This window comes from Carya illinoinensis, chromosome 7 (assembly GCF_018687715.1).
Source record: "Carya illinoinensis cultivar Pawnee chromosome 7, C.illinoinensisPawnee_v1, whole genome shotgun sequence".
Lineage (NCBI taxonomy): Eukaryota > Viridiplantae > Streptophyta > Magnoliopsida > Fagales > Juglandaceae > Carya > Carya illinoinensis.
The window spans coordinates 41,904,546-41,921,801 of NC_056758.1; the positions used below are offsets into that span (position 1 = coordinate 41,904,546).

General features: G+C 37.3%; 1 protein-coding gene across 1 annotated transcript; it reads left to right on the forward strand.

Moving 5' to 3' along the window:
• The first annotated feature begins 1,061 nt into the window (after nucleotides 1–1,061).
• Nucleotides 1,062–12,723, forward strand: LOC122315887. Its single transcript, XM_043132176.1, has 12 exons — nucleotides 1,062–1,236; nucleotides 1,803–1,851; nucleotides 1,950–1,998; nucleotides 2,187–2,257; nucleotides 2,659–2,717; nucleotides 2,888–2,986; nucleotides 9,056–9,113; nucleotides 10,291–10,427; nucleotides 10,520–10,576; nucleotides 11,176–11,273; nucleotides 11,681–11,883; nucleotides 12,186–12,723. Exons 1-12 carry the CDS (start codon nucleotides 1,159–1,161, stop codon nucleotides 12,251–12,253), a joined length of 1,026 nt encoding a protein of 341 aa, XP_042988110.1. The 5' UTR covers nucleotides 1,062–1,158; the 3' UTR covers nucleotides 12,254–12,723.
• The last annotated feature ends 4,533 nt before the right edge of the window (nucleotides 12,724–17,256 follow it).

Below are 17,256 nucleotides of genomic sequence, written 5' to 3' on the forward strand. Positions count from 1 at the left end.
GATCATTTTTACACTGAAGCAGCAAAGGTAGACCGTGGTACTGCATTCTGTTGTTACAAATTTAAAATAATTAGAATCATAATTATATAAATATATATTTATATGGTAAGTTGTAATCTACTAAAAAATCTCTGTCTAAATTTATACTTTAAAATGATAGTTCTATTAGAATTATTTTAAATAATAATAACTTATCTTTTTTAAATAATATATAATCTCATACACCACTTAATTTTATTAGTCAAAATGATGTTTCATATATACTCTATTCAAAATTTTAAAATCTCGTAGATGATTTATAATTTTCACTTTTTGGTGTATATATAAAATTTTAAAATAAAATTTTAATAATATTTTATTTAACTTTTATTTAAAACCATCACTTCATCTGATTATTTAAAGAAACCTCTCATTTCTCACTGTCAAGAGTTCTATGTAGTTGTTTGGACTTTCATAATTTATTCCACTCTTTTTCCTCATGAATAATTTTTGTTTTTTATTATTATGATTTTAATCAAACACCAAGGTCATTGGCAATTGTGATATGCCTAGGAGCATGAATATGGTCATAATTCATATAATTTCTCCCACCCAAAATGAAATATTATAAAAAATCCTATGTATACATTTTTATTACCAAAGTATTCATTTAATCAAAGTTAGGTTAGGCCGTTGAAGAATTAAATGTTATTATATTGTAAATAAAAAAAAAAGTACCGAGTAAATACCGGATATTATACTTTTATTCTTCTTAGATTCCATTTAATTGATCTATAATATAATATTATTCATCAATGTTTAAATTAATTATTTAAAGAAATAAAAATTAACCTAATAATTAAAAAAATAATATCACATTAATACCGTATTAATGTGATATATTTTTCAGCAAACCGAGCTTATATAATGGGCCAGGGTTTCCTTTGTGAAAAGAAGGTCCATTTCAAAGTTTTAAATGAGTAAACCGAGCTCATATATATATTTGGGCCAGAGCCTCGTCTGTGAACTGAAGGCCCATTATATAAAGTTTTAAATGGCCTGACTTTGCCAGCCCCAAATATCATCATGGCAAGATTTGCAAGCCAGCCCTAATTTTATACTTGGGGCAGATCCCCAGATTGCGGCGTCTCCGGTCTCTCTGTGCAACGCAGAAGAGGAATGGATAGCGACACTGAAGAGTCGCCTAGGAAGAGGCAGAGAAAGAATCCATTTTCTGGGGATTCTTCTTCTCGCAAGGTCGGTTCTTTTCCCTATTATTACGCATCATTTGCATCCATAATTGTGCCGCCTATATTTATAGGGGCTTCAAACACCAATTACTAGTGTCAACTTTGGTTGTCTATGAACTAGACAATTGGTGTTTCTCCGAGCTCCACAAAACCTAACGTCTTTGTTCGAAGAAAAATATTTTTTGGCCCTTAGAAGATCGCATATTGATCCTCTAATATATTGCAATTGATGTAACAATATCTCCTGGAAGAATGTCAAATTTTACAGAATATGTTGTTTATGATTGCTTGTCATCTATCATCCTTCTGGGAATGTTGTCTTCGACTGTTAAATTTTTTCTCTTTCTGCTCGTGGTTGGCATTGTGCATTTCCTGTTGTTAGTACTATTCATTGGTGATGAATGTTGGTATCTTTCATCTATTATCCTGTTGTAGTGAGTTTCTGACTTTTCTTATGGTACGCCGGGCGCTCTCTCTCTCTCTCTCTCTCTCTCTCCCCCAAAAAAAAAATTTTCCTTCTCTAAGTGAGAAAATCTTCTCTGGAAATTATAATTATACCTTATCTTGTAACAGAATCTTATGCAAGACGAAGATATTCGATTGGAGACAACACGAGCTAGATGTACACAATCTCACTTTTTCTGATTAGCTTCCAAGTTAATCTATATGTCTGATGCTTATGGTATCAAGAAGAAATTGACCTTTATTCACACGTGACAGTTTCAAATGTTCTCAAGAGGCATGGAGAATTAACAGAGCGTCTTTCTAGGTAAGGTTTGCGCAGGAATCTTCACCTTATACCAGCACATGCATTCTAGCCGGAGTTTTAAGTTGCTAATTGATTGTGATGGAATTATGTGAGGCTATGGCTGCCGAAGCCTATATGTTCCTCATAACACAGTATGATTTAGGAGCTTATATTTCAAAAGTTTTGGTGATATTACTGATTTTTAATAGGGATTCTGACAAGATGATATTCGAGCGTCTACAAAAGGAATTTGAAGCTGCTCGTGCTTCTCAAACTGAAGGTAGCTTTGTATTTAATGCTTCACATGTCTTTAATGCTTTTGGCAAAGTTGCTTTGGTTGAACGATATATGTAGTAGCTAGCTTTTCTCTATTTTTTGTGGCATTTTTTTCCTTTTATTACATCTAATCACACCTTGATGTTTTCTATTTGGTGCTACCTGATATGTAGATTTGTGTTGGTTACTGGTTTGATGGTCCACCTTTTTAGACTTTTTAATTCTTATGTTTTCTATGGGTCTTACAACACTGGACAAAGAACCAACAGGGAACTTGGCAATTGTGCACATTTATGTATTGGCTTTAGTGCTATAACTTTAAAATTTAAATTGTTCTTTATTCCTATTTTTTCCCATGAATGTTCTCTGCTTTAACTAAGAATTCGTTTTTTCCATTTTGATTAGAGATTTGCTTAAAAGGTGAAGAATGGAATGACGGGCTATTGGCAACAATAAGGGAGCGGGTATGGCTACGTTCTGTATATCTTTAGTTTTTTTATATTATTCTCTGTTATTGATTTAATGTTTTGAATATCTTAAGCAATTAATTGATATCTAATCTTCTATGTTATGCGGTTTCATGTTTCTGCTGGGCCTGATAAAATTCTTGATACGACTGATCTGGTTTTATTAGGTTCACATGGAAGCAGACAGAAAGGCAATGCCAGGGGACATAAACATGGTGCCAGGTCCACATTTTCAGGAAAAAATTACATATAAAGTTGGTAGCAAGGTAGTATTCCTTGTTACTAGCATATGTTATTCCCTGTATGGCTGTATGTAGTCTGCTAGGCTGGCTTCCAAAATGAGAAGACTCTTTTATCACTTCTAGCATCATATGGGTGATGCCCTGTGTTACCCATTCTGGTTGCTTTCCCACAAAGTGGTTGAGTTGTTTATCTTGAAAAAGCTTATGTTTGAAAATGTCACCAATCAAGTTTTGGAACAACATTGAAGATGACATGAAAATGTAATTGTCTTGTAGCAGATTGTGAGTAGGTTTAAACTTGGGGCATGTGTGTTTGTAGGTGGGGTGGAATATTGTTCTGATTATGCTGGAGAGTTGGAAACAACCCAGGGGCTAAACGTTGGCCCAGGAGTTCATAATGTTCAATTATTTTGCCACTTTGCCTCCAATGTTGGGAAAATATCAAAGAAAAAGAAATGCAAATTTGTTGGATTTTGGAAGAAAATGTATGATGGCTTCAAAAGTTGGGAGCACCAAAAAGGGGGTTTATTTAGTCTAGTATTAAATATTTGGAAAATGATCTGTTTGGGCTTAGTAGTTGCTAGTTGCAGCTTGCTCAAATTTTTTTTTTTTGTTTGTTAATAGAAAATGCCTGAATCCGGATTATGTATATAGGTGAGAGATAGATAATCTCTCTCTTCTCTTTTCTCTCCGTACACCTGAGAAAATAGAATGATCCATTTCAATGGTGGTTGTATCAGAGGTGCTTAGTCCAGTTGTTTGTTTAATCTAGGAGTAGTTGCGCTGTGATGGGGTTGATTAGGAACGTTATTATTGACCAGAAATGCTTTGAGTTATGTACAGAGAGCAATTGTCGTGTTGTAAACCATATATCCTTCAACCAAGGATCCCTGCGGTGGCTGGCTGCCATGGTAAAGCAAGGTGTAGCATACGGGGGGCTCTCAGAGTTTATCAAGTCACGCAGAAGTGGGTCTCAAGTGCTGGTGATGCAAAGATAGCGTAACTCTTATGGGAGATTTTTCTCCTTATCGGAGTTTGGTCAAGGGAAATGTCGTGGTATGTTAGTGATACCGGAAGTAAAGAAGGGGGTGGGATGGAGAAACCTTGAGGAGATGCTGTAGGAGCTATCAGAAACATCCTCTGGTTTGGGAGGGCAAAACAGGGGCAGTCACCCATTGCAGCTTCCTCCATCTTCGCAGGGGCACCATCCCCTTTCCTACAGTGAAGCCATGTCTTGAGCGCCAAAAATTGTAGAGGGAGTAGTTGAGATTTCTTCTCTAGTGAAGAGTCAATGTTGTGTAGGGGATGGCAGGGGGGTGTCGGGGTTGAATATCGAAACTTTGGTTCACGCTTTGGCTGAAATGGAGAAGCAAGTGGGATATTTGTAGGAGACTATGGCGTTATTGAAACGCAGCGTTGAGGAGGGGGGAAGTTGGGTCTGGGCCAGGTAGAGGGAAGGCCCATGCAGGATGGGTTTATGGATAAAGGAAAAGGCCTGGAGAAAATGGGGGATGGGGAATTGACTAATGGGCTTCAGAAAGGAAAGGGGAAGTTTGTCCCCAATGGGTTGGACCCGTCTAGAAGCCCACGTAAGACTTGGTTGGCAACAAGAGGCCGAATCCATGACTCGATTTCGAAGAACTTGAAAGGGCCCGATAAGCACACTATGGGCCAGAGTCTTGGACTGGGTCCTGGACAGAAAGGGACGATGGGGGGAGGCGAGGCGTCAGGTGGTGGTCCGAGGGTGGTGCTGCCTATGGCGGAGGAGACGGTGAGGGAGCAAGTTTTCGGTAAATCCTCGGAGAGTCCTGGGTTACAAAAGGGACCGAGTCTTGAGTCAGGCCAGACACAAAAAGGGCCGATGGTGGCTTGCGATGTATCAGGGGCAAGTCTGAGTATGGAGACAGGGGAAATCATAGAGGGGGAAGAATTGACAATGAGCATAATTGAACCACAAGGGGAGGAAAGTGTGTTGCAAGGGGAACTCTCTGGTGGGATGACACAGAACATCTCGGAGACTACGGGGGTATATATTTCACTACCGTCTAACTTAGTGCAGGCTAATCTAAGATTGTGGAGGGAAGCGTGTACGCTTGGAGAGGCACCTGAGGAAGCCGATGCGAATTCCTTAGCTATGGTGGCTAATGAGGGCTCGACAAAACCGGAGAAGCTAGAGGGGGAGGGAAATTTGGTGTTGTTTGAACCGAGTGAAAGTGCAACAGAGGGGGAGGAAGATGTCGATGCAAATCCAACCCCTATCAGTATGGTCTCTCCCAGTATATCATCTGAATGGCTTTTGGAAAAGATTGAGGACCTTTAGAGTTGTTTGGGAATTTCATGTGTGGGTTATGAAGAACAGTTAAAAGCATTGATTATAGCCATAGAGGCAGGTCAGCATGGTATTGGGTCTAAAAGAGAGGGAGCTGAAGAGATTGACCTGGTCCATTAACTATGATGGCAAGGAGGGGAGTGCAAGCCGTGGAAGAAACAAAGGGAGGGTCGGATCAGTTGATAAATGAAGCCCAAAATTATAAGCTGGAATGTTAGGGGACTTAACGAGATTAATAATTGTCTCCGTGTAAGAGCTTTGTTAAGACAATGGAAGGGAGACATAATTTGCCTACAGGAAACAAAGTTGAAGCAGATTGATAGAAGAATTATTAGAAGCATTTGGAGTTGCCTTTATGTAGGTTGGAGCTTCTTACCTTCGAATGGGGCTTCCGGAGGGATCTTGGTTATGTTGGATAAGAGGGTGGTGGAGATCACAGAAGAGTTTGTGGGAGAACACTCGGTGGGGTGTCTCTTCAAAAATATAGATGACGGTTTCCTGTGGGCCTTTGCTGGGGTATATGGTCCTAATGTAGATAGCGAAAGGCGGTTGCTTTGGGAGGAGCTAGCTGGGTTATACTCATGGTGGGAAGCTCCATGGTGTATAGGAGGGGATTTTAATGTTACAAGATTCTCTAGTGAGAGATTTCCCTGGGGGGGGGGGGTGAGGGGTCGACAAAATCAAGCCATGGTGGATTTCTCATATTTCATTTCCGAGGTGGGCCTTATGGATATTCCGTTAATGGGAGGGGAATTTACTTGGTCCAACAACAATGCGTGGTCAAGGTTGGAAGAATTTATACTTTCCCCTTCATGGGAATTACAATACCCCGACTTAAGTCAGAAAAGATTCCCAAGGATATGTTCGGATCATTTTTCCATAATGCTAGACGGTGGTGGCATACAAGGGTGTAGAAGGCCATTTAAGTTGGAGAATATGTGGCTAAAAGTAGAGGGGTTTGTGGATTTGATTAGGCAATGGTGGAGTTCATATTCCTTCGACAGCAATCCGAGCAAGAAATTGGCGGAAAAGCTAAAAGTCTTGAAGAATGATTTGAAGATATGGAATGAACAGGTATTTGGTGATGTAACCTTACAGAAAAAGAATTTGTTTCAAGAGTTACAAACTTTGGAGGGTGTAGGGGAGGGGAATAACCGTAAAGTTCAAGTAACTGCTGAATTAGAAAGATTGATTTTAATAGAAGAAATATCGTGGAGGCAAAAGTCAAGGGCTTTGTGGCTAAGGGAGGGGGATAAGTGTACACAATTTTTCCACCGAGTGGCTAATGCACATAGGAGATTCAATGCTATTGAGTCCATGAACATTAATGGGGAATATATTTCAGACCAGGAGGTGATAAAGGAACATGTGGTTGGCCATTTTCAACATTTGCTATCAGAACCGCATGAATGGAGGCCGACTTTAGATGGCTTAGCTTTTGAGGCCATAGATCAAACTAGTAGGGCTTGGTTGGAGAGACAGTTTGAAGAGGAAAAGGTACACCAAGTAATTAAGAAAATGAACAAAGATAAAACTCCCGGTCCGGATGGCTTCAGTATGGCTTTTTTTTTTCAATCTTGTTGGGAGGTGGTGAGAGAAGAAGTAATGCTGGTTTTCCATGAATTTTTTTATGCATGGCAAATTTGAAAAAAGTTGAAACGCAACTTTTATTGCTGGGGCAATGGACATCCCTGATTTCAGACCAATTAGTCTTGTGGGCAGTGTGTATAAGATGCTCTCAAAGGTTCTTGCCTATAGGATGAGTACGGTCATGGTAAAGATCATTTCTAAATCTCAAAACACCTTTGTGAAGGGTAGGCAAATTCTAGACTTGGTTCTTATAGCAAATGAATGTCTGGATAGCAGAATCAGGTCGGGAATCCCAGGTATTTTGCCGTGGGGGGGCAATCATGGTTCTATCATTATCTCTTACCTTTTGTTTGCAGATGACACTTTACTATTTTGCGAGGCAGATGCAGGTCATATCGAATCTTTGTAGGCTATTTTGCTTTGGTTTGAAGTTGTGTCCGGGCTGAAGATCAATCTTGCTAAAACGAAGACGGTTGCGGTGGGGGGAGTAAATAACATAAGTGGGTTAGCTAGCATCTTGGGTTGTGTGGTTTCTCCCTTGCCTTTGAAATATTTAGGCCTTCCGCTGGGGGCTTCTTTCAAAGCAAAGTCTGTTTGGGAAGGGGTGCTGGAAAAATTCGAACGTAGGCTGACTGGGTGGAAAAATGTGTACTTATCAAAAGGGGGGTTGATTACTTTGATCAAAAGTACTCTATCCAACCTTCCTAAATACTACCTATCTTTATTTCCACTCCCCGTTAGCATAGCACAGAGGTTGGAGAAACTTCAGCGCGATTTCCTCTGGGGTGGATAGGAGACAAGTTTAAGTTTCATTTGGTGGGATGGGATAAGATATGTACTCCAGTGAGGGATGGTGGGTTGGGGGTTCGGGATATGAGGGCTTTTAATACGACACTATTGGGTAAATGGTTGTGGCAATATAATTTTGAGAGGGAAACATTATGGAAAGGAGTGATCGACATAAAGTATGATAGCGAATGTGGGGGTTGGTGTTCAAAAGAGGGTAGGGGGAGTTATAGAGTGGGGCTATGGAAGTTTATAAGGAAGGGGTGGTGTTCCTTCTATCGTAATACCCGGCTGTGTTTGGGGGATGGTAGTAGGGTCAGTTTTTGGATGGATAGGTGGATGGGAGATATAGTTCTAAAATATGCTTATCCCACAATCTTCGCCATTGCACGGGAAAAAGTAGCTACGGTGGCTAATTTGAGGGTGACCAATCAAGACACACAGGAGTGGAATATTAGCCTTATCAGGGATGCAAACGATTGGGAAGTGAATGACTTGATGGAATTTATGAATATATTGTATAGTGTGCCTATTGTTGCCATAACTGAAGATGTGATGGTATGGAGTCCTAATAGAAAGGGGAAATTCTTGGTACGTTCCTTTTAAGAAGTCAATACCATGCAACAAAGGCCCAAGTTTCCGTGGAAGAATATTTGGAGAAGTAAAGCACCCAACAAGGCTGCATTCCTTGTATGGACAGCAGCACTAGGGAAGATTTTGACCATTGACAATCTTAGAAGACGTGGCCTCATAGTTATGGACTTGTGCTGTCTGTGTAGAAACAATGGTGAGACGGTGGACCACATACTCCTACATTGTGAGTTCGCAAGAGAGATATGGAATTACTTTTTCAACAGAATGGGAATAGCATGGGTAATGCCAGGCCGGGTGGTGGAGCTTCTAGCAAGCTGGAGAAGAATCACTGAGACTTCGCAAATTGCAGCTTTGTGGAAGATGGCTCTAATTTGTATTTTTTGGTGTATCTAGAGTGAGAGAAACGAGAGACTTTTCGAGGATCATGAACGTTCCTCGGAAGAGTTTCAGAGTTTCTTCTGGAAGACTTTGTTTCTGTGGGCCATTGCATTAGACTTTAATGGCCTAAGATTCCATGATTTTCTTGTTTCTGTTTCTAGTTCTTAAATAGGTGTATGCTCATGTATACCTCTAGTGTACCTGGGTTATGCCCATCTTTATTTTAATAAAGCTTACTTATTACCTATAAAAAAAAAGTATACAGGTGAGACTGATACAGGCTACAAATGGAGTTATTAATTATTGCTCTCGATGCCAGTTTATTCATTTATTAAGTTTGGATTTACAATGTTATGAACTATTGTTGTGTAATTGAGTCATTTATTAAATATCAAGTTGTATTGTCATATGAACAGGTGATTTGTTGTTTGGAAGGGGCAAGAATCGGCATTCAATATGAGACGTCTTTTGCAGGTACTCTGTAGTGATTTAGTTATATAATATTTTTACCAATATAAATGGTTTCACCATTATAACATGACTCGCAACAATTAATAATTTAAATGCACGAATGAGCCTGCTATCAACATGAGTTGAATTAGGGGTGTCAAATCGTGTTAACTGGTCGTGTTTGTGTCATGTCAAAGCATGTATATTATACTATATAGCTCAACCCTAACCCGACCTGTTAAACTTATCGTGTCAAAATCTCAAACCCTAATATGACCTGTTAACATAATGGGTTGTGTCGTGTCAACCCGTTTTGACCCATTAGTGAATATTACGAAATAAGTTAGCACGACATAATACGACCCATTTCAAACTATTTATTTAAATAGGTTAAAAGGGTCCGAAATTAACTAGTTTTATCAAATTAAATTTAGCATAATTTTATATAAATTTAAAAATCACTATTTATAAAAATTATAAAGCTAAATACAAGTCCAAAATTACAATCCAAATAATAAAAATATCGATATTAAAATTCTAACAATTTTACTTGTAAGTATAAGGATATAATTGTAACTTTAACTGTCTTAACGTGTCATAACGGTTTGACCCGTTATCAACCCGTTTAGCAATTGTGTCTTAATGGGTTAACCCATTAAGACTAAACCCTAACCCGCTATTATCGTGTCGTATTCGTGTTGGGTTAACGGGTCGTGTAACATATTGCCACCCCTACGTTGAATGTAGAGTAAACCGTTTATCAAGAGCTTATTTGATCCCTTTCTTGTGCTTGTTTCATCATAGGGGTCTGTCTGTTTGAATGCAGCAATTGCACAATAAGACACAAAAATTAGTAACAAAAGGAAAAAAAGAAGCAGGCAAGTAGCTGTATGATCTGTGGTTGCGAATAAGAATTTATTTGTGGAAGCTCTTTTTCTACAATATTGGGTTGGTGGAAGTTGTTTGCACCTCCTTTGTTCATTGGGAAGAGAAACATGTGTCATTATAAGTAAGAAAGAAAAACATGAGCAACTTGTACCTATAAAAAAAAAAAAAACTTATAAGAAAAACACGTGCATCGAATAGATTGAGAACATAGAATATATGTTACATGTTACAAATGCTATGGTTTATTCATTTTGGGCTAACCATCAGCTTAAGTTCTTGGAAAATCAACTCCTTTATTTCCATAATTTTGCAGATGAACCTTGTGAGCTATACCACTGTGTGCTTGAGAGTAAATCATTTCTTGAAAAGATGACTGTCCTTGAACACACAATTCCCTTTTTTCTACCGATACGAGAAGCAGAAAATGATCTTCTCTCTTCCAACGCCATGGTAGGGTTGGTTGCCCGCATTTACTTTGCTGACTTGATACTCAGCAATACTGTAATTTGTTGTAATTACTGTTTTCAATTTTTTGTTTTCAGAAATTTATAGATTACGTTGGAGAACTTTTGCAGGCTTATGTGGATAGGCGCGAACAGGTATACTCTTGGTACATGTAAAAACACATCATAAAAATTATTTTATGGTATTCATATCTTGTGTTGGGCCAGAGACCCTATTATCCACGTACATGTACGTAACTTAAAGCTGAAAATAAGTTTTCAGTTAAGATTAAAATATTGAGCACGACATGCTATGCTGTTGCTCACAAAATTGTATGATTGAAATTTTGTTTCTTGATATAATTAATTTGTTTTAGTGGTGCTTACTTTGAAACAATCGCATCACATCAATACTCCACATTTTTCCTTTATATACATTTTTCTGCCAGTAACAAGGGGTTGGCCCAAGTGGTGAAGGCCTTGGTCTTGGGGTCTTATTCCCTTCAAGGTCTAAGGTTCAACACCTCATGGGTGCAAACAATCCTTTGGGGCCACACCCCCTGGTGAAAAGTCAGCAATTTAACCAGTTCCGTATAGGGAAACTTCTGAGGGTGCAGTGCACGGGACCGGGGTTTATTCTGCAGGGGTGGGTCCAAAGGGCCCTGCCTTGGAGAGGTTCCCCGACATCAAAAAAAAAAAAAAAAGTAACAAGTTTTATTTCTCATGCTTACTTTCAAAATCTGATGCTGATGCAGGTTCGGCTTATCAAGGAGTTGTATGGAAATCAAATTAGAGAATTGTATCATAGCCTTCCATACCACATGGTTGAATTTGTACTGGATGATTCTGATTGGTTGGTACATTTTGTTCTTGTATCTATTTCTCACTTAATATGTTCTACGGTGTATCTTTTCCTTTTCCTTATCGCTTTTGATTTTTGATTTATTTATTTTATTGTACCCAGCTGATATTCCATTTGTACAACTAACATGATTTAACTAATTTCTTGGGTCTTTATGGCATTATGATTCAATGATATCATTACTACGGTTCTGAACTTCTGAGAACAGATGGGCTTTTTATTACATCAGATGCCTCCTCACATATCTGATATAATTCTTTGATACGTCCAAATAAATAAATAACTTAAAGGAAACCTGCTAACAACTTGTGACTATACTATAAGGAAGTGCATCTTTAGAATATTGTTTTGTTTTGTTTATTTTTTGATTTGTTGAATTTGTGGTTTTCTTGTTGCAGCAAGGTAACAGTAAGTCTTAGATATGCAGATCTTGTCTCTGTACTTCCTACCAGAATCAGAGTGCTTGCTTGGCCATCCAAGAAAAGTAGTATAGATGCAATGACTATGAACAGGAAGGAAAATGGAGTGTTGGGAAGTCACCAAATTCCTGTTCGCTTATCATATGCAGAGGATGCTGTGCGAAAAATGAGCTTACCTGAAGGTATCAACTTTCCAAATTTTAAACAATTTTTTGTACCTGTATCGGTTTATGTCTGCCGATAGACATGAGGTCTCCCTCATCCCACTGTCCCGGATAAACTATATTTGACCTGTAGCAGAGTTTCACAAAAAGTTATTAAGGAGCTGATTATGATTTTTCCCCTTATTTAAACATTTCCAAGGCACTTTTGTCGTGGGCTTCTTGCTATTCTCTAATGTACGCTTAACTGCTCTCATGTATATCCTATGAATGCTTATGGTTTTTTCTTTTTCATGGTTTTGTTTTCCACTTTCCCATCCCAGCATTTGCGGAGATTGTGTTAAATCTGCCCCAAGCACTTCAGCAAATGTCACAGCAGACTAGCAAATGATTCTTGCCTAGTGTATTCAGATTTGTACAAAGCTATAGCAGAAGACATTGGCTGGGGGTAGCTCTAACCTTTGCTTTAGCAAAATCGAGAGAGTACGGTTATCTTCATTTCTCAGCTCCAAATCTGAAAAATCTCATCGCCAAGCCAATATTAGGCTGGATTGAATTCGTAAATTTGTAGATAATTATCACTTTACTCTCATCTCTAGATTCTCTCTTAGTATAATTTTTGTTTTTGTTTTTTTTTTTGGGGGGGTCACTGTGTAGTGCAGATTAGTTTCGTTTGAAGACCCGGATGGAATTGATCTCAATGGATCAGTGCATTCATTTTGTTTTAGTGTGTCCCTGAGATGGCCCCCACGTTCTTGGCGATACGGTATATTGTATACAGCTACAAGTAGATGGCCCTTTTCCTCACTCTTAATTCTCTTTATTATTTTTTTAATGTATAAATTTTCCTCGTCTCGAATATTCTAGTGGGATCTGAATGATGTTTGGTCACACACACACATGCACATATATGAGGGTCCTATATCATATATGGAGGATTTTAATGTTGCCCGAAAGGTATATATATATTAGTAGTAATAAGTATTGAAAAATTTACTTCATTTATCTCTCTCTCATGTGATATTCTCATAATTGGACAAGAATTGATCTATTTTCGTACTAATCTCATTGAAGTCCAAAGTTTCTGATCCTCCAAACCTAGGATACCATAAATCTTAGACCCACTAAGCAGAAAATTAAGCTCTTTCCCAAGACAGACACATTCGCAAGGCTAACTTGAGTGGTGCAGGAGTATTGCTTTCGGCCTTTCTACATTCGTGCTAAATTAAAACAGCTTATTTTTATTTACTTAAAATAAAAAGAGTAGGATTGGGCTTACATCCAATACGCATACATAGTTTCTAGGTGACTCAATGGCTTTTAATTGCAGTTTATATTCATTTCTATATATTTAGGGCAGATTTGGACGGTTCCTATAAATTATTATTATTATTTTTAATAAAATATACTGCATTAATTAATAACAGACATTATAATTTTCACTTGAAATATACTACAAGCTAACTACAAGATTAATAACTCTCATTATGCAAGTGTAATTGATATGGTCTAGTCCATGTTGCAAATTTCTACAGACTATTTTCTACGAGACATCACAATTTTATCCACGATAGAATTAACAAATTTCATACTCTGTCTAAAACGAAATAGTGGACAATGGAAAAAAATCTAAGTGACTTTTTTTTTTTTAAATTTTAAAACAAAAAGATAATAGAAATTAAAGATATATAAGAAAAAATGAATTACATCTTAGAAAGATATAGATCTACATTTTCAACTTCGGAAAAAAAAAATTATGAACAAAGTGACTGTGATGTCGCATGAGAGTCATATGCTACCCTGGGAGTATGGCGGTCAGTTAAGTCTAAAGTGACTGGTGGCCCTAGACCCAGAAAAATCGTGCGTAGCGACAGAAGAGTACCCTGAGCTGTGGCATGTGGATTTCATGCGCTTATTTTGGACAACGTGCGTGGCTTAAACGTAGTACTATTTGGCGAAATTCTTCACCCATATAAAAGATTAGCGTATTGGAAAACTTGTTGCAAGGAGCGTGGTGGTCTCCAGATGTCGAAGAGTAGCAGATCGACCTTTCACCATATTTAGTTCTAAAAAAACAATCAAAAAAGAAAATAAAAGAAGAAAATTATAAAGAAGAGGAATGAGAGATGAATGAGGAAGGTTATGGGTGTTTTTTTTTTTTTTTTTTTCTTGTTTTCTTAACTGTTAAGATATGTATTAAATGATTTTTTTATTTTTTCATAACTGTTAGACAAATTTTTTTTTAATATTTAAGAAAAAAATTTAAAGATAATTATTAGTTCTATCGGTTTCCGTACAACTACCCTACAACGATTCCTATAAATTATTGGGTTCGCAGTTGTCGGTGAAACTATTTTATTTACTTATTTAATCCTCACTGTTGGCACGTGAAGGATGATGAATGTCGGTGGAAAAACCTTCCGTGCATGGTGTAGAGTTGAAATGCATTTATTTTAGAGAGATTTTATTTGTAATTTTGAGTAGAAAATTATGTATATAATTCTACTGATGAAGGATGGTAAAAAGAAAAAAATATTATTTTATAGAAAAATATTATTATAATTTTAAATTATTTTAAAACATACTTATATGTAGGTTTACATAAAAGTCTATAAGATATTGTTTGGTAATATAAAATTTTTATTTCAAATATTAAATTTTTATATTATCATTACAACTTTTTCAAATTTTTATATGAAATATAATAAATAATTTAACTTTTTTTTTTACTTTTTAAAATTTTAAAATAATAATAATATTAAAATATAATATTTTAATATTTAATCTTAAAATTTAAAATTTTCATCTAAAAATTCTTAGTGACTAAGCAAAACTATAAAAATAATATATAGATTAACTCCGGTTAAACCGCATCTTAGAGTCGTTCGTTTTTCTTAGTAAAGAGGAAGAGAGACTTTGAATGATTTTTTTTGCGAGAAATGCTATACATTATTTTATATTATACATTTTATATATTAAAATATTATTTTTTATTTTTTTATTTCATTTTATTCTTATTAAATTAATTAAATTATTCTATTTATTATCTATATATTATATATTTATTATAAAAAAAATTAAATAATATAATATAAGAAATGTGAAGATTATAAAAAGAATTTTATTATTTTTTGCACATGGTGTCTCGTCGTGAACCGTGGTGCATGTGTCATTGAAGAGATGCTTTTCCACCGAAAGGTAACTTAAAAATTTCACAAGAGATGTTCGGTCTATTAAAGTCGGGGACTCTATTCTATAGGGTCTATCTTACTATACAAGGCAAGGTAGTAAGGTACTGATGTTCCTTAAGCCAATTGCCGACATCTTCAAAAAAGGAAAAAGGACGAGATATCCATCGAAATATTAAAGCCCTTAGAATTGCATTTAAGTCGTACACACCGGTAACATTTTCTTGAAAGTAAAGCATCAAATTCTTTCTATCAAATTTATACTTAAAAGATTTCATCTTAATGGCAGCCAATCAAGAATTTGAGGTTTGCTACGGATTAATCACTGTTCACAGCTGATTCGTAGCACACCTTACATGTAAATTTATTTATTTATTTTAATTATTATTATCATTATTAAAAACAAGACCGATGTGCATCCCCTCCCCCTACTCGATTCCCTCTCTCAACTCATCCAGCTCCACCGTATGCCACCTGCAGTCACCGGCCACCACCATCAGCTCCCCCTCATGTCGGCCAACATCAAGCCTCCACGGTAGCCCTCAACCTGATACTCCTCCCTCCCAACCACCACCATCGAGCCCAGCCAAGCAATCCGCATCGCGTTTAGCCTCTGTCCGCCACCGTCGGCCACCCAGCAGCGCCACCGACCACCTCACCGGCTCTCCCTCACATCGGCAACCCTCTAGTCACCTTCGAGCGTCCACGGCAACCCCCACGCGCAGCCCCCTCTCCTCTCTCGAAATGGGTCTTACATGAACTTAGCCACAATGCCATCGCCGTCATACGCCAGTCCAGCCATCACCACCGAGCCCCACGACCTCCCAGCAACCTCCACCATTGAACCCAAGTCACGGCAACCCTCTCCTCCCTCTCCATCGCATCTCACAACCCGAAAATGGGTCTCTCCATCGCATCTCTCATTTGGCCTAGGATGGACGCCGGGTGGGGGTGGGGGTAGAGGAGGGGTAGGGGCAGGAGGAGCTTGGGCGACACACGGGGTAGAGAGAGGGAGAGGTTTTGTTGTGGGGGTGTTTTTGATCATTTTACTCTATGACACCTAAGGTGTGCAGGGGCGGATCCCAAACAGGGACTGATGCCAATACTTTTTCCAAGAATTTTACCCCTTGTGCAAAATAAAATAAGAAAATTTAACTTACTTATTTTTTTACTGCTCTTTCTCTCAAATTTTTTAAAGACAATCAAGATGGCTTATTAATATTGAAACCTTTACACATTATTCCATCCAACATTAGATTTCAATCATTATAGATCCCATAGGAATATCCCAAGAATATTCACACCCTTTTCAAACCTATTCGATTCTAGTTATGGATAACATATGATTAATTAGAAACCAAATCACTCATGGTATCCAATGTCCCTCTATTTCTGAGTTTGTCACTGTAATCACAAAAAAATTCAAGGAACATCTAGCAGCCTGGAGCATAAAAGGATCCCAACAGGAACCCCTTTGGCAACCCCCACCAAACGAAGTTTTCTCTCTCATTTGATGTTGCTGTCAGAAAAAAATAGAAGCATCATATATATATATTTGCACAAGTATATATATATTCAAACTTCAATGGCAATGATTCTGCTACTATTCATCAAATGAAGCAACATCTTGGCAAGCAGTTTTATATGAAAGATCTTGGTCCTCGGGCACTCCAGTATTTGCACAAGTAGATTTCATCCACAATACAAATCCTAACGTAAGAGAAGCATAAGTAACATTAATGGTAGTTACTAAGGTGGCAAATAGATGACTCAAGAGAATAGTTATAGAATGAGATTCAACATAAGCAATTTCAATCATCAACAACCCAAATGCAGCAACAGATTGAGAAATGCATACAACCATTAGAGATATTCATTACAAGCTTCAAGATTTTGATCAGTGGACTGCAAAAAAGAATTTATCAGTCACAAAATCAGTGCACTCAAGGTTTGGCACAATAGGCAGCTTCTCACAATTTGTACAGAAGCATACCTCTTAACCAGATTCTGCAATGTCTTCTATACTTTTCAAGTGGAAAAGATTCCCTAATGTTGTATAATTAATTTGCTACTACCCTTTGTATTAGGTTTGTGGGATGAATAAAACTTGCATTAAAATAATACACAATTAAAAAAATAAAAAATAAAAAATAAAAGAACAAAAGTTGTAAACACGGATGTATAAAAGAATAAAGAATGTTGAAAT

Bases quoted from the DNA above. Each gene is read 5' to 3' on its own strand.
- LOC122315887 (XM_043132176.1), top strand. From the start codon at position 1,159: ATGGATAGCGACACTGAAGAGTCGCCTAGGAAGAGGCAGAGAAAGAAT. The intron at 2,258-2,658 runs GTAGCTTTGTAT...CATTTTGATTAG, and splicing joins TCGTGCTTCTCAAACTGAAG to AGATTTGCTTAAAAGGTGAA. The intron at 9,114-10,290 runs GTACTCTGTAGT...ATAATTTTGCAG, and splicing joins ATATGAGACGTCTTTTGCAG to ATGAACCTTGTGAGCTATAC.